At 41.6% G+C, this 13,321-nt stretch overlaps 1 protein-coding gene across 2 annotated transcripts in view; it reads right to left on the reverse strand.

Moving 5' to 3' along the window:
* The window catches only part of THRAP3 (thyroid hormone receptor associated protein 3), a 77,740-nt gene that overhangs the window by 14,954 nt on the left and 49,465 nt on the right, over positions 1–13,321 (reverse strand). For both annotated transcript variants that reach the window (XM_054495792.2, XM_054495779.2), the window contains exons 3-5: positions 7,600–7,767; positions 3,088–3,990; positions 601–1,305 (exon numbers count right to left, since the gene is read on the reverse strand). In XM_054495792.2, the coding sequence (XP_054351767.1) occupies positions 601–1,305; positions 3,088–3,990; positions 7,600–7,736 (1,745 nt within the window). In that variant the 5' untranslated portion in view covers positions 7,737–7,767. The remainder of the gene's footprint in view (positions 1–600; positions 1,306–3,087; positions 3,991–7,599; positions 7,768–13,321) is intronic.

Consider the following 13,321-nt stretch of genomic DNA (forward strand, 5'->3'; position numbering starts at 1 on the left):
AAAATATAAGAAATTAGCTGGGTGTGGAGGCCTGTGGTCCCAGCTACTCGGGAGGCTGAGGCAGGAGAATGGCGTGAACCCAGGAGGTGGAGCTTGCGATGAGTGGAGATCGCGCCACTGCACTCCAGCCTGGGTGACAGAGGGAGACCCCGTCTCAAAAAAAAAAAAAAAGAAAGAGAGAGAGAGACTGTCTCAAAAATACAATACAATAAAATTGCTACATTATTTGATGGGGAAGGGCTGTACTACAGACTTTGGTGACCCAGCTAGGAAGGAAGAAGTGGATCCAGGATGGCTTCACAGGCAAAGCTATCTTAAATACTAGAAACAGTATTGGACTTGGGGGTGCAGTGATGAACAGAGAGTGAGCCAGTCACTAAGGACTGAAGAGATAGTTCATCACCCCAGGGATACTGCCCCCCTTCAAAGCACACAATCACTCTGTGACACATACTCTCCAGTGAACACAGGTGGACATGAAAGTCACCACTGAAGCTTAAGACAGAAGGGGGAATACAGCAGAATGTCCCCAGGGAGAAAGGCTAGGAGACACCACTTAGGCCACTAAAGCACTGAGGATCAAGAAGGAGCACATCTCACCGTGCGAGGTCCTCATCAAAAGAGTCCATCCGGACATTGACCTGTGCCTCTCGAGTAATGGAAAAGGAAGACTTCCCTGTGGGAAAATCTCCTTTCGCTCCCAGCTTGTCTCGGCTCTCAGAGGTCTTTCTTGGGGGAGGTGATGAGCTTTTCTCCTGGACTGCTTTATAAGCAGTCACTCGGAAATTCTTCTCAGGCACAAAGCCCCTGTGCCCACCTTCGCTTCTCTTGCCCCGATCTTCCTTTTTGGATCTCTCTGGGAAAGACTCCTCCTCCAGCTCCTCTGTTTTCCTCTGCTTTTCCTTCCCTGGAGGTGCATATACCAGGCCCTCCCATTTGCCTGACTTCTCCTCCTCCTGGTTTTTGTTTGCACCTATGACTTTAGACATAAATTTGGGTTCATCATCAAACTCAGATTCCTTCCTTCCCTTAGCTTTGTCCTTATCTTGATCATCCATCTCCTCCTTGTGGAAGTCAGTCATCTTCTTCTCAAAGTCATCTCGGAGCTTATACCTTTTGGGAGACTGACTGCCCCGAAAAGGCTTCTCAGAATCAGTTTTGGGAGCAAAAGAATCAGATTTCATTTTTCCGTCACCCAAGCCTGTGTCAGAGAAGCTCCCTTTCTCTTTTATTTTTTCTTTATCGGTATTTGTTTGTTTCTGTTCCTTATCTTTTCCATTCTCTGTCTTCTGCTCTTCTAGATACCTATTTATAAAAACATAAGAGAGACACACAAGAGGCTTCTTAACAACTTGCTCTAAAATAGCGCCTTACCGTTTTTGGTTTTTGATTCTCTGAAAAAAACATGTCTTATGGATTCCAGTATTACCAAAAGACTTATTATGTGGTTACTTCGTAATAATTTCTGAAAACTGCCATTCACAGTTCTATGAACTTGGCAATTAAGAGAAAAATATATGATCCATGGAGTTGTGTCTTACAAAAGCAACTAAAGAGAACAACGAAAGTTATTTTTAGGATACTAAAAAACAAAAACAAAAACCTACTTACCTGTAATGTGATCTAGGGCAAAAAATAACTTAAGGTCTTACCCAACCTTCACTCAGTCACTTAAAATCTGCTTTCAGCAAAGTTAACATAGAATGTTCAACCTTGGACTGTTTTGCTTTTATACAACTCACATTTGGAAATACAAGTCTAAAAAGAGACTTCAAATTTGCTTCAAGTCACCTAGAAGATCTAAATACGAAATATACTGTGAACACAAATAAAAACAAAATACATGTTAATGGGGGAGAGGGTGACAGCAGCAAAAATCATCATTCTCTTTCTTATGGAAAAGCAGAGCTCATGCTCAAGTCTTCTAAAGAGATTCACAGTCCTGGCATGGAACAAAACTTACGTTTTAAAATAGACTTACTTGGGAGCTAAACTATGAGGACCCAAAGGCATAAAAATGATATAATGAACTTTGAGAACTCAGGGAGAAGGATGGGAGGGGGCAAGGGATAAAAAACTACACACTGGGTACAGTGTACACTGCTCAGGTGATGGGTGCACCAAAACCTCAGAAATCACCATTAACAAACTTATCCACGTAACCAAACACCACCTATTCGCCCAAACACCTATTGAAATAAATAAATAAATAAAACAGACTTACTGAAGGCAAGTACAGATTCAAAACATCTCATCTGTACCATTAATGCAGAAAGCTTAATCAAGTCAAAGTTGTATTAATACAGCCAAGAAGAATCAAGGGATCAAAAAATATGCTAAATACAATAAAAGAAAAAAAAAAAGGGGGAGCCACTTGCTGGGTTAGTCCCTCTTGACCACAACCTGGTCCCAATGCAACTTCCCTGTAACCTCTCTGCCATCCCAATCCATCCAACCATACAAACAAAGATTCATGTTCCAACTCACCGTGTCCCCCAGGGGAGAAAGACGGAAGCACTGTCATGTCCTCTCCTAACACGCAGCCGTGTTGGCTTCTACTGGGACATACACCCACCTTGTGGTTTTAAAACAAGGCCTTCCTGGACTAAGCCTTGGCCTTTCCCATTCTGCCCAGTCTCCTCAACTGGAGGGTATTGAGGGTGCAGCTCTTCACCATGATAGGCTGATGCAGATCGAACATAGTAGATGGTGGGTGCTAGAGGGTCTAAGAGCTCCAATTGCCATTCATTTTGGCAAAGACCATACTTTTTTTTGATAGCTGACCCACAAATCTCTACTGTTCTTTGGCTTACATTGGTAGAATCCAAGGCAAATTTTAAATGTGAAAACATCATTGCAGAGTAGTCTAAAGAAAGTTTATGCTGCAATACAAATTCAGGAAGGTAGGAAAGCTAGAGTTAACCTAAAGGTTTCCTTGGGTGATGCTTTTAATGTTTACAATGAAAAGTCTAGGAAATAGGGATTACCTTTTACCATTAATCAGAGCTCTAACTTAGATCACATTATAATTAAACTGCCAGCTAGTGAGATGAAAACACAACCAGGCAGGGGAAATGAGATACTTGCCTCTTTGTATAAGCTGCTCCTCCTGAAGCAGCACTCTCCTCCTTCTGAGATGAGCCATACGTGGAGCCAGTGGATGGTGGACTCTTACCCACAGGGCTCTTTTTGGATGGACTCAGGGACCCAGAACCATGGTCAAACTGACCTTGGTGTGTCCCAGACTGATACCCAGCACCACTTGGCTGAGTTGAGCCCATCTGGGATGTGCTGGAAAGTGGAGGACTAGGTTTTGGCACGGGGCTAGGACGGGGTGACCGCCGCCTCACCACCACAGACTGGAGGGGGCTTTTGAGAGCTGGGCTTCGCTCCCGAGGACTCAGCTCAGAAACTGCGGAGGCCCGTGATGCAGAACCAGTGCCGTAGGTGGCATCTGGCCATGGTTTCGAGCTCTCAGATGCTTTTGTATCTTGAGAGGTGCCTCCAGAGAATGTCTGCTCCTTGGCCTCATCTCCCTGGTTATCCCCGGCAGCCTGAGATGGCCGGCTATCCTTGGAAGAGGACTTTTTCTCCTTTGCAGACTTGCGCTTAGAAGATTCAACTCGGCTATGGTTGGAGGAAGAACGGGAGGATGAGGAGCGCCTTGACCGGTCAGAAGACGACTTATCAGAGTTTCTAGAATGGCTCCTGGACCTTGGTGAAGGGGACCTTCTCTTTGGGGACCGGGATCTTGAACGGCCTCGACGAGGACTATATGCTTGCCGGTAATTCTGCCAATTTGAACGGTAGTTTCCATAGCCTCCTCGGTTATATTGGCCCCATGGATAAAAGCCTCTGTTGCGCCCACGGAAATAATAGGGCCTTCTATAGCCTCTGTTGTGACCTCGGAAATCCCGATTCTGATATACTCTTGGGTGGTTTCTTTCTCTGTTATGAGCTGGAGAATATGATCTGGAACGAGACCTAGAACTGGAATGGAAAGGAAAGAGACAAATGTTTGAATTTTTGACACAAGCATTTTTATTCAAGGAAAATCTGTTCTGAAATCCCTGCCCTTATGTGTCATTCACTTTCAGTTTTGTTTTCAAAGCAAGGGCACAAATATTTAATCCCACTACGTATGGCCCTTACTAAGTACAAAAACATGGATAAGAATCATCTGAACAAGTGATGAAACACAGGTCACTTCATTCATATTGCAGCACATTTAAAATGGAGGTGTACTTCTACAGTGACTGAGAAACTATCAACATTTTCTTAAGGTAGTAAACTACACAAAGATCATTTTAATATACCATAATAATAGCTTACAGTTTCACAGGCACGGGGATTTTAACAGGGCTCCAGGTCATTGGAAATGAGAGAAAAACTGCAAGCTGTGGTACCTAGACAGGTACTCTGACCCCTACCTACACTGTGGTAACACTCCACACTCTATCCTAGTCAGCTCTCTCACCCTTGTGCGGGATGAACTTCTTAGATACCACTAAGGCTTGGGATCGTAAAAGTATAGTTACAACAGGTATACACCAAAGAAAACTTGGAGAATGCATCTGCTCAAGGCTTAAAAGAACTTACTAAAATCACATAAGCAAAACATAAAATATTGTTTTTTTAAATGGAAATGGTCTGACTACTTAGGTCATATTTCTGTGGCTGAGCTACATGATCTTAACTAGGTGCCACAAGAGGGCACTATCTGACCATAAAGTACCCAAGGACACATGAAGTTAGCAAAGAGTAACTAAAAAACACCCCCACCCCGGTGTGCACAGAAGGCTAGTGTTGTGTTCTTCTCCATTTAACAATATATAACTCTGGTAGAGCAAGGTGAATTTCCAGAACCACAGGGACTTGATAGTAACCTAACTGTACATTCCTGAGTGTCAGACTTGTCAATGATGAGAAACTTTGTTTCCATCAAAAAGCCAAAAATTACGTATGTTGGTGTAAAAATCTATTGGGGGTCTTGGATCCACTTTTCCTATCTACTATGATATAGATCATTGACATTAACCACTACTCCTAAGCAGCTGGCTACAAATAAGTAAAATTTACTAGAAAACTCTTTCAAATAATATTTTCTTTACATATAGAATAAAAACTCTTAAGTTAATCAGCAGGCTTTCTCATATCTGACTGGGAACAGATGTGTTTTTGTTTTTCCAAATAACTCCATTTAGCAAATATACCAGTTTTTTTTTCAGGATTTAACAACTAAACAAAACAGTATTTTTAAGAAGAAAGTACATTCAATTTAATCTAAAGATAAAGTGGGATTGGTTTTCCATTATTTATTGCCCACTGTACTCAGATTTTTTTATCTACACCATGAATAAGAGCAACTGGTAAAGACATATCTTACTGCTGGTTGTTACTGTAATTAAGTACAATTAAAAAAAAACTTACCTTCCACACTTTTCATTTGAAAACAGTAACAATATAAGAAAAGAAGGGAGAGGCAGATGCAGATTATGAAAGTGAATACGACCCGATTAAAGGGCTATGCTTGAGGGAGGTGATCCACCACCAGCACTAAGGAGGGTTTAATTCATGTTCCCATCCTCACAGGCTACTGCTGCTTCTGTTACCAATTACTAGTGAGGGCCCTGGGCATACTGCATTCAAAACTCGCAGTCATTGCACAGATGCAGGAAAATGAGTCTCTGCAGATTGCAAATGAAGTTATTTAAGAGATGTCACTTAAAAGGATACAGTCTGTGAAATACAAGGAAATAATCAATTTTCTCCAATTCTGTAGAACTCAGCAGTTAGTTAATTTAAAGGCATGGTTTCTCAAACTCTCTGGATAGATACTTTCCTTGCAGGAGAGGGAAAACAAAAGAAAAAACCATGAAACAGATAAGCCAGAAATAAAAACTGAACATCCAGTGGCAAATTTATCTGTTTCTAAAAAACAGAGAAGTCAGACTACAATCAAGTATAAAAGCATACTTTCTAGTGGAGAAATTCCTCCAGAAAAGTCTCTTCTAGGTATATGATAGCATGTAAAGTGTCTCTAGACCTACCCCAGCACATACTGCCTTCCTAAAATATTTTTTCCTCATTTGCCAAGTCAGTGAGCAAGTGCCAAATGATTTGCAGAACAAGGAGAAAAGAACTGCCTGGAATTCCAGCTGTCATAAATACTTCAGAGTTGGCTAACATTTTTCAATTCAATTTTGTCTCTCAGTTTTGGCTGCCTCTTGGTTTTGAACCAATTATTTAGTTTCTTCTAGTTACTAGATTAAATTTTAAAAAGGTATCTTTCATAACCAAATGAGCTAAAACTGAAGGTTAAACTCCCTAAATCAAGATTCTGGGTACAGGGCAGAAGTTACTAAGAGTCTTGCTTGTCCCATGGCTTTAAAAGCAATTTCCTGAGGTAAATAAATTTAGGGTTTCCCTTTTCAATATTTATGCATACCTACTTTTTCAGGCTGGCTTCTCACAGACTCCATTTAATATCTACCTTGTTTTTGTTAAATGGTAAAAAAACAAAACCACTAATCCTTTGTTTAATAGACACCTTAAAAGTACTATAGGGCTCTGGAAATCATCAAGAGTAAAAGTTTAATCACTGACTTCTGAGGTTTATTTAAAATGTCGTAATCAATTCATCTAAGACAAGGATTCTAGATACTCATCTGAAATAAACAGCAGGGTTTTCCAAGTGTGAAAAACGACAAATCATCTCCTTGCTAATATACTTGTGAGAAAAAGAATGAAAATGTACAAAGATTCCCCTTTAGCACACCAATTTAAATACACCAATATTTCCCAAACTCACATATAGAAACTTGTATCTACTGAAAGCTTCTTATCTATCCACAAAAGAAAGTTTAAACACTTTTAAAGAATGAAAAATCCAACTCACAACACACCAAGAGAGGAAAGACGCTGGAGGTTTGGCATCCTATTCCAAGACATAATTAAAATAGAGAAATCCACCTGAAGGTGTGAAAACTGACTGAATTAGGAAATATTGGCAATAAATTCAAAAGAACTGTTCTCATATTTAGTAAGATAAAGTGATGTTTTCAACAATGATTTTTAAAAAGTTTTAAGATACATTTACTAAATAGATGCAGCTTGTTAGTAACTGGCACATTGTATACAAATTACTCCTGGTTAAGTTTCTGTAAGTTTATTTTAGTGAGTTGAAGCTTCTTTTCCTTGCCATGTTATTCATATTATTAATTCTCTTAGCTATCCTTTCTTTGCAGTGATGCAAATAAACTTTGGTTCAAGCCTTCAAAAATACTTTGGTGAAAAATAATCAGCTATAGAGATTTGAAGCAAGCAGCTCAAATAAAAATAAAATGTTCTTTCTTCCAAAGTGGGTGGGAAATACTATGTGCTGGCAGAGGAAAGGAATCAGGCAATCAGCATGGCAGTCAAAGCTGATCTGGATTTGTAGTTTAAAGAGACCTGGAATATCTTATAGCCCCACCCTGCACCTCAAGCCAACCCCCCAGTCCATTTGACACTCGCAGGAAAAGTCTAACAAAAGATCTTCAAACATCCACATCGACTGATTCAATGATTATCTCAATATACAAAGTCACACCCCCTTACCTCAGCCTGCGCTTCCTTGAACGAGAGAGAGATCGGCTTCGGGACCGAGACTTCGAAAATGAACGAGAACGAGATCTTGATGCAGATCTTGAGCGAGAAGAGCGAGATCCAGACTTGGATTTGTTTGTTTTTGACATCTCTGAAGAGAGGATCACTTTTCAATTACACCTAATGTAAGAAAATGCATTAGAACAAATGAGTGAGTTCCTCTGCAAATGTGAACCTCTTTGGACATTTTAGAAACACATTTCTTTTAATCTGGGCAACTTGAGAAGACCCCATATCTAAAAAAAAAAAATTTTTTTAATTAGCCAGTCATGGTGGTGCGTTCCTGTAGTCCTAGCTATTTGAGAGGCTAAGACAGGAGGGAGTGCAAAGTTACAGTGAGCTGTGATCATGCCTCTGCACTGCAGCTCTGGAGGGAAGAGCAATACCCTATCTCCAAAAAAAAAAAAAGAGAGAGAAAGTGGCTGAGCACGGTGCCTGTAATCCCAGTGCACTGGGAGGCCAAGGTAGGAGGAGGACTGCTTGAGTCCAGGTGTTCCAGACTAGCCTGCAACATAGCAATATCCTGTGTCTACAAAGTAAAAAAAAAAACAAAACTTTTTTTTTTTTGAAATGGGAGTTTTGCTTTTGTTGCCCAGGCTAGAGTGCAATGGCTCGATCTCGGCTCACCACAACCTCCGCCTCCCGGGTTCAAGCAATTCTCCTGCCTCAGCCTCCCAAGTAGCTGGGATTACAAGCATGGGCCACCATGCCCGGCTAATTTTTTTGTATTTTTAGTAGAGACAGGGTTTCTCCTTGTTGGTAAGGCTGGTCTCCAACTCCCGACCTCAGGTAATCCGCCCGGCTTGGCCTCCCAAAGTGCTGGGATTACAGGCTTGAGCCACCGCGCATGGCCTACAAAGTAAAAATTTTTTTAATTAGCTGGATGTAGTGGTAAGGGCCTGTAGTCTTAGCTACTCCAGAGGCTAAGGTGGGAATGGCCTGAGGCCAGGATTTTGAGACCAGCCTAAGCAACACAGGAAGATTCCCCCACCTCTACAAAAAAACAACTGTTTAAATAAACTTTAAAAACAGAAAGTAACGTTAAAAAAAAAAAGATGAAATGACTGATCTTTAAAGACCACTCTGCTCTTTCATCAAAAGGGATTTCTTAGTAGTACAAATCCCAAACAGACCAAGCCACAGCAGCAAATGGAAAACCTGACATGTAACCCTAACTGGGTAATACTGTAAGAGATCACCAAGAATGAGGGTGCTTATTAATTTTGGTGCATGCAGTCTTTTCTCAGTAAGCAAAGAAGCTTTGAGACTAAAGTCAGCTGTTAATAAAAGTACTGAGGAGATGTGAGACAGGTTTCCCAGTTCCAAGAGAAGAAACCCCATGCAATTTAACTTAATTACAGAGTATGTGGCACATCTAGTCATAAAGAACCATCATTTGTTCCAGCTCTTTATTACAAAAGAGTCAGCTGGGGGCGGTGGCTCATGCCTGTAATCCCAGCACTTTGGGAGGCTGAGGCGGGCTGATCACCTGAGGTCAGGAGTTTGAGACCAGCATGGCCAACATGGTGAAACCCCATCTCTACTAAAAACACCACAAATTAGCCGGGCGTAGTGGCGGGTGCCTGTAATCCCAGCTACTCAGGAAGCTGAGACAGGAGAATCTCTTGAATCCGGGAGGCAGAGGTTACAGTGAGCTGAGATCGTACCATTGCACTCCAGCCTGGATGACAAGAGCAATACTCCGTCTCAAAAAAAAAAAAAAGAGTCAACTTTCTTTCAGGGTCATTTTCCCACCAAGAAACAAATAGTCTTTTTCCTTTTTCCCCCTCCAGGAAAGAAGAGCGCCTCTAAGTTGCCCTGAGAAGTTAACGCCTGGTCTACAAGGTATACTTCTCCTTTATACTCTATTAGCGCCTTGGACATTTTCCCAGCAGTAAAAACTTTAAGTGCTAAAGTATATGTCTATCAAAGACAGTAAGAGTAAGGAATCTATCAAAGATCACAAAGCTAATTAATAGCCAAACCAGGCCCAAACTCCAGGGCCTATTCTATCACACTTCGCTGCCTAACAAGATTCTGCCAAGTAATGCTGCCTCTTGTCTGTGAAGGGAAAATAATAATCAAATATCTCTCCCCTCCTACCCCTCAGAATTTGAAGATCTCAGCTCAAAAGCTATCTCCTCGGAGGTTCGCCCTGACCACCCAATCAAAAATAGCCACCAGTCATTCTCTAGGTCCAGTACATATCTTATTTGTTTCTTCAGAGCAAAACTCAGTATGTGAAACTATCTTGTTTACTTGTTATTCTGTCTTTAACTAGAATGTAAGCTCTATATCAACAGAAACCTCATCTTTCTTTATTTAGTGCTGTATACCCAACACCCAGAATAGCAAATGCTTAACCAGTGTCTTTATTAATTCATTTTATCCTTGAGGAGGGCATTTTTAATCCCGTTTTACAGATAAGAATTTTAAGGCCTAGAGAAGGTAATTAACTTGCCCAAGGTCATACTGCCAAAATCCAAACCACGATCGACTCGCTCATTCATTAATTCATTCAGATGGAGTCTCCCTATGTTGCCCAGGCTGGTCTCAAACTTCTAAGATCAATGGATCCTCCTGCCCTGGCCTCCCAAAGTGCTGGGATTACATGCGTGAGCCACCCCGCCCAGCCTCACCGTTGGCACATTTAACCATTACGTTATATTGCCTGTCTAGAGCAGTGTCTGGCATACAAGGGGTACGAACGAACTTATGGAACCAATGAATGCCAAATGTCCACCCTTACCAAGTTTACAATCTGATAAAGGTGACAAGATATAGATAAACCGAAAGGTAGTATTTATTTTTGTTATATTCAAATAAAATACTTGAATTTCAAGAACTTTCCGAAAGACAAAAAACTCCTTGGAAGCTGGTATAGCTCCAGCTCACAGGGGAAACAAGCAAAATCTTAGAGACACAATTTAGAGGAGAACTGAGAAGCCAATAGGAAGTCAGAGACAAAAGGTGATGAGTAAAAGACTGCTAGATGAGGATGCCAAGAACCCACAGTTTTAATCCTGCCAAAAAGATCACACTGTTGCAAGCTCTAGCAAGGTCAAAGATATTTCAATTTGGAGCTGTTTTTAGCAGTAGCGTCACTATATGAAGTCACAATAAAGGAGTAAGTTATTCAGGAGCGGGAGGTGGAGGTGTAAACAAACAATTTACAATGAGAATATTAAAAATAAAAATACATTTTGTTTTTTTGGTTGGTCTTAAGCATTATTTTGGGGTTCTCTGGGTTCACTCTTGCCAAATGGAGACCTTTATTTCTGTCACAAGTTCAGGGATACCTATCTATGTCTGCCTAGTAACAGACTGTCTAACGTTCTATTTTAACTTGGATCAGAAATAAAAATCCATCTAGATGACTTACACAACAGGTGGATATTATCAGACTTTAAAAGAATAAAAAAGGGCAACAAGTTAGTGGAAAAGGAAACACTCATTTCAACACTCAGAAACTAGAAAACTAAGAAGCTAATTTTCATTAAGATGAAATTTAAATACAAATGTAATTACAAACAGAGCCAAACTTAACACTTCTGCACATATTAAGCTTACTAGAATTGACAAGTGCACTCAAGAGCTGCAATACAGTGACGCCCCCCGACTCCCATTCCTAGAGTTTCCTGTTTAATGTGAATCGAAACTAATTATTTTATTTATGTATTTATTTTATTTTATTTTTATTTATTTATTTTTTTTTTTGAGACAGAGTTTCGCTCTTGTTGCTCAGGCTAGAGTGCAATGGCATGATCTCAGCTCACTGCAACCTCTGCCACCTGGGTTCAAGTGATTCTCCTGCCTCAGCTTCCCAAGTAGCTGGAATTACAGGCGCCCAGCACCATGCCCAGCTAATTTTTTGTACTTTTAGTAGAGACGGGGTTTCACTGTGTTAGCCAGGATGGTCTCGATCTCCTGACTTCGTGATCCGCCTGCCTCGGCCTCCCAAAGTGCTGGGATTACAGGCGTGAGCCACCGCGCCTGGCACAAGGACAGAATTTCAAATAGCCTTTTGAATTGATTTCAGATATAATTCTGTCACTAGGAGAAAGAATTTATTTTCAAAATGTTCTGCAGAGACACTTGAGAGGGTAGCACAAGCCCATCATCCTTTTCAGAAGCCCAAGCCTTCTTGACTCAAACTACTTGTCTAATTACCAAGCAGATCAATGGTCTTTGATCTTGAAAACAGATGCGTTTTACTTAAAACACAATTGTGTTTAAAAAAATTTATCCTTACATTTATGGTCAAAACCCGATTGATGCCTGGTGCAGTGACTCACGCCTGTAATCTTAGTACTTTGGGAGGCTGAGGCAGGTATATCACCTGGGGTCAGGAGTTTGAGACCAGCCTGGCCAACATGGCAAAACCCCATCTCTACTAAAAATACAAAAAATCAGCCAAACGTGGTGGCAGGCACCGGTAATCCCAGCTACTCAGAAGGCTGAGGCAGGGAGAATTACTTGAATTCGGGAGGTGGAAGTTGCAGTAAGCAAAGATCACGCCAGTGCACTCCAGCCTGGGCAACAGGGCAGGACTCCGTCTTAAAAAAAAAAAAAAAGGGCTGGGCTCATGACTGTAATCCCACTCAGCACTTTCAGAGGCCGAGGCAGGTGGATCACCTGAGGTCAGGAGTTCGAGACCAGCCTAGCCAACATGGTTAAACCCCCTCTCTACTAAAAAAAAATACTAAAATTAGCTGGGTGTGGCGGCAGGAACCTGTAATCCCAGCTACTTGGGAGGCTGAGGCAGGAGAATCGATTGAACCTGGGGGGTGGAGGTGGCAGTGAGCCTAGATTGTGCCATTGCGATCCTGCTTGGGTGACAAAAGCTGAATTCCGTCTCAAAATAACAATAATTAAAAAAAAAAAAAAACCCAATTGACCATAAATATAAAAACTCATTTGGTTTTTCACCCTTGTCAAAAACCAACTGACCATAAATTTACGGCCAGGCATGGTGGTGCATGCCCACAGTCCCAGCTACTTGGGAGACTTGAGGCAGGAGGATTGCTTGAGCCCGGGAGGTTGAAGATGCAGTGAGCCATGTTTGTGCCACTGCACTCCAGCCTGGGTGACAAAGCATGTATCTGTCTCCAAAATAAAAAATAAATAAATGTGAGCCAGGCATGGTGGCTCACACTTGTAATCCCAGCACTTTGGGAGACTGAAGCGGGTAGCTCACCTGAGGTCAGGAGTTTGAGACCAGCCTGACCAACATGGTGAAACCCTATCTCTACTAAATATACAAAAAGTAGCCAGGTGTGGTGGCAGCTGCCTGTACACCACTGCACTCCAGCCTGGGTGACAGAGCAAGACTCCATCTCAAAAAATAAAATAAAATAAATGTGAGGCTGGGTGCGGTGGCTGACGCCTGTAATCCCAGCACTTTGGGAGGCAGAAGTGGGCAGATCTCCTGAGGTCAGGAGTTCGAGATCAGCCTGGTCAACATGGTGAAACCCTACCTCTACTAAAAATACAAAAATTAGCCAGGCATGGTGGCAGGCGCCTGTAATCCCAGCTACTAAGGAGGCTGAGGCAGGAGAATCACTTGAACCTGGGAGGCGGAGGTTGCAGTGAGTCAAGACCGTGCCATTACACTCCAGCCTGGGCAATAAGCATGAAACTCCATCTCAAAACATAAGAATAAAATAAAAATTAA

The sequence above is a fragment of the Pongo pygmaeus genome, chromosome 1 (assembly GCF_028885625.2).
Source record: "Pongo pygmaeus isolate AG05252 chromosome 1, NHGRI_mPonPyg2-v2.0_pri, whole genome shotgun sequence".
In the NCBI taxonomy this organism is placed as follows: Eukaryota; Metazoa; Chordata; class Mammalia; order Primates; family Hominidae; genus Pongo; species Pongo pygmaeus.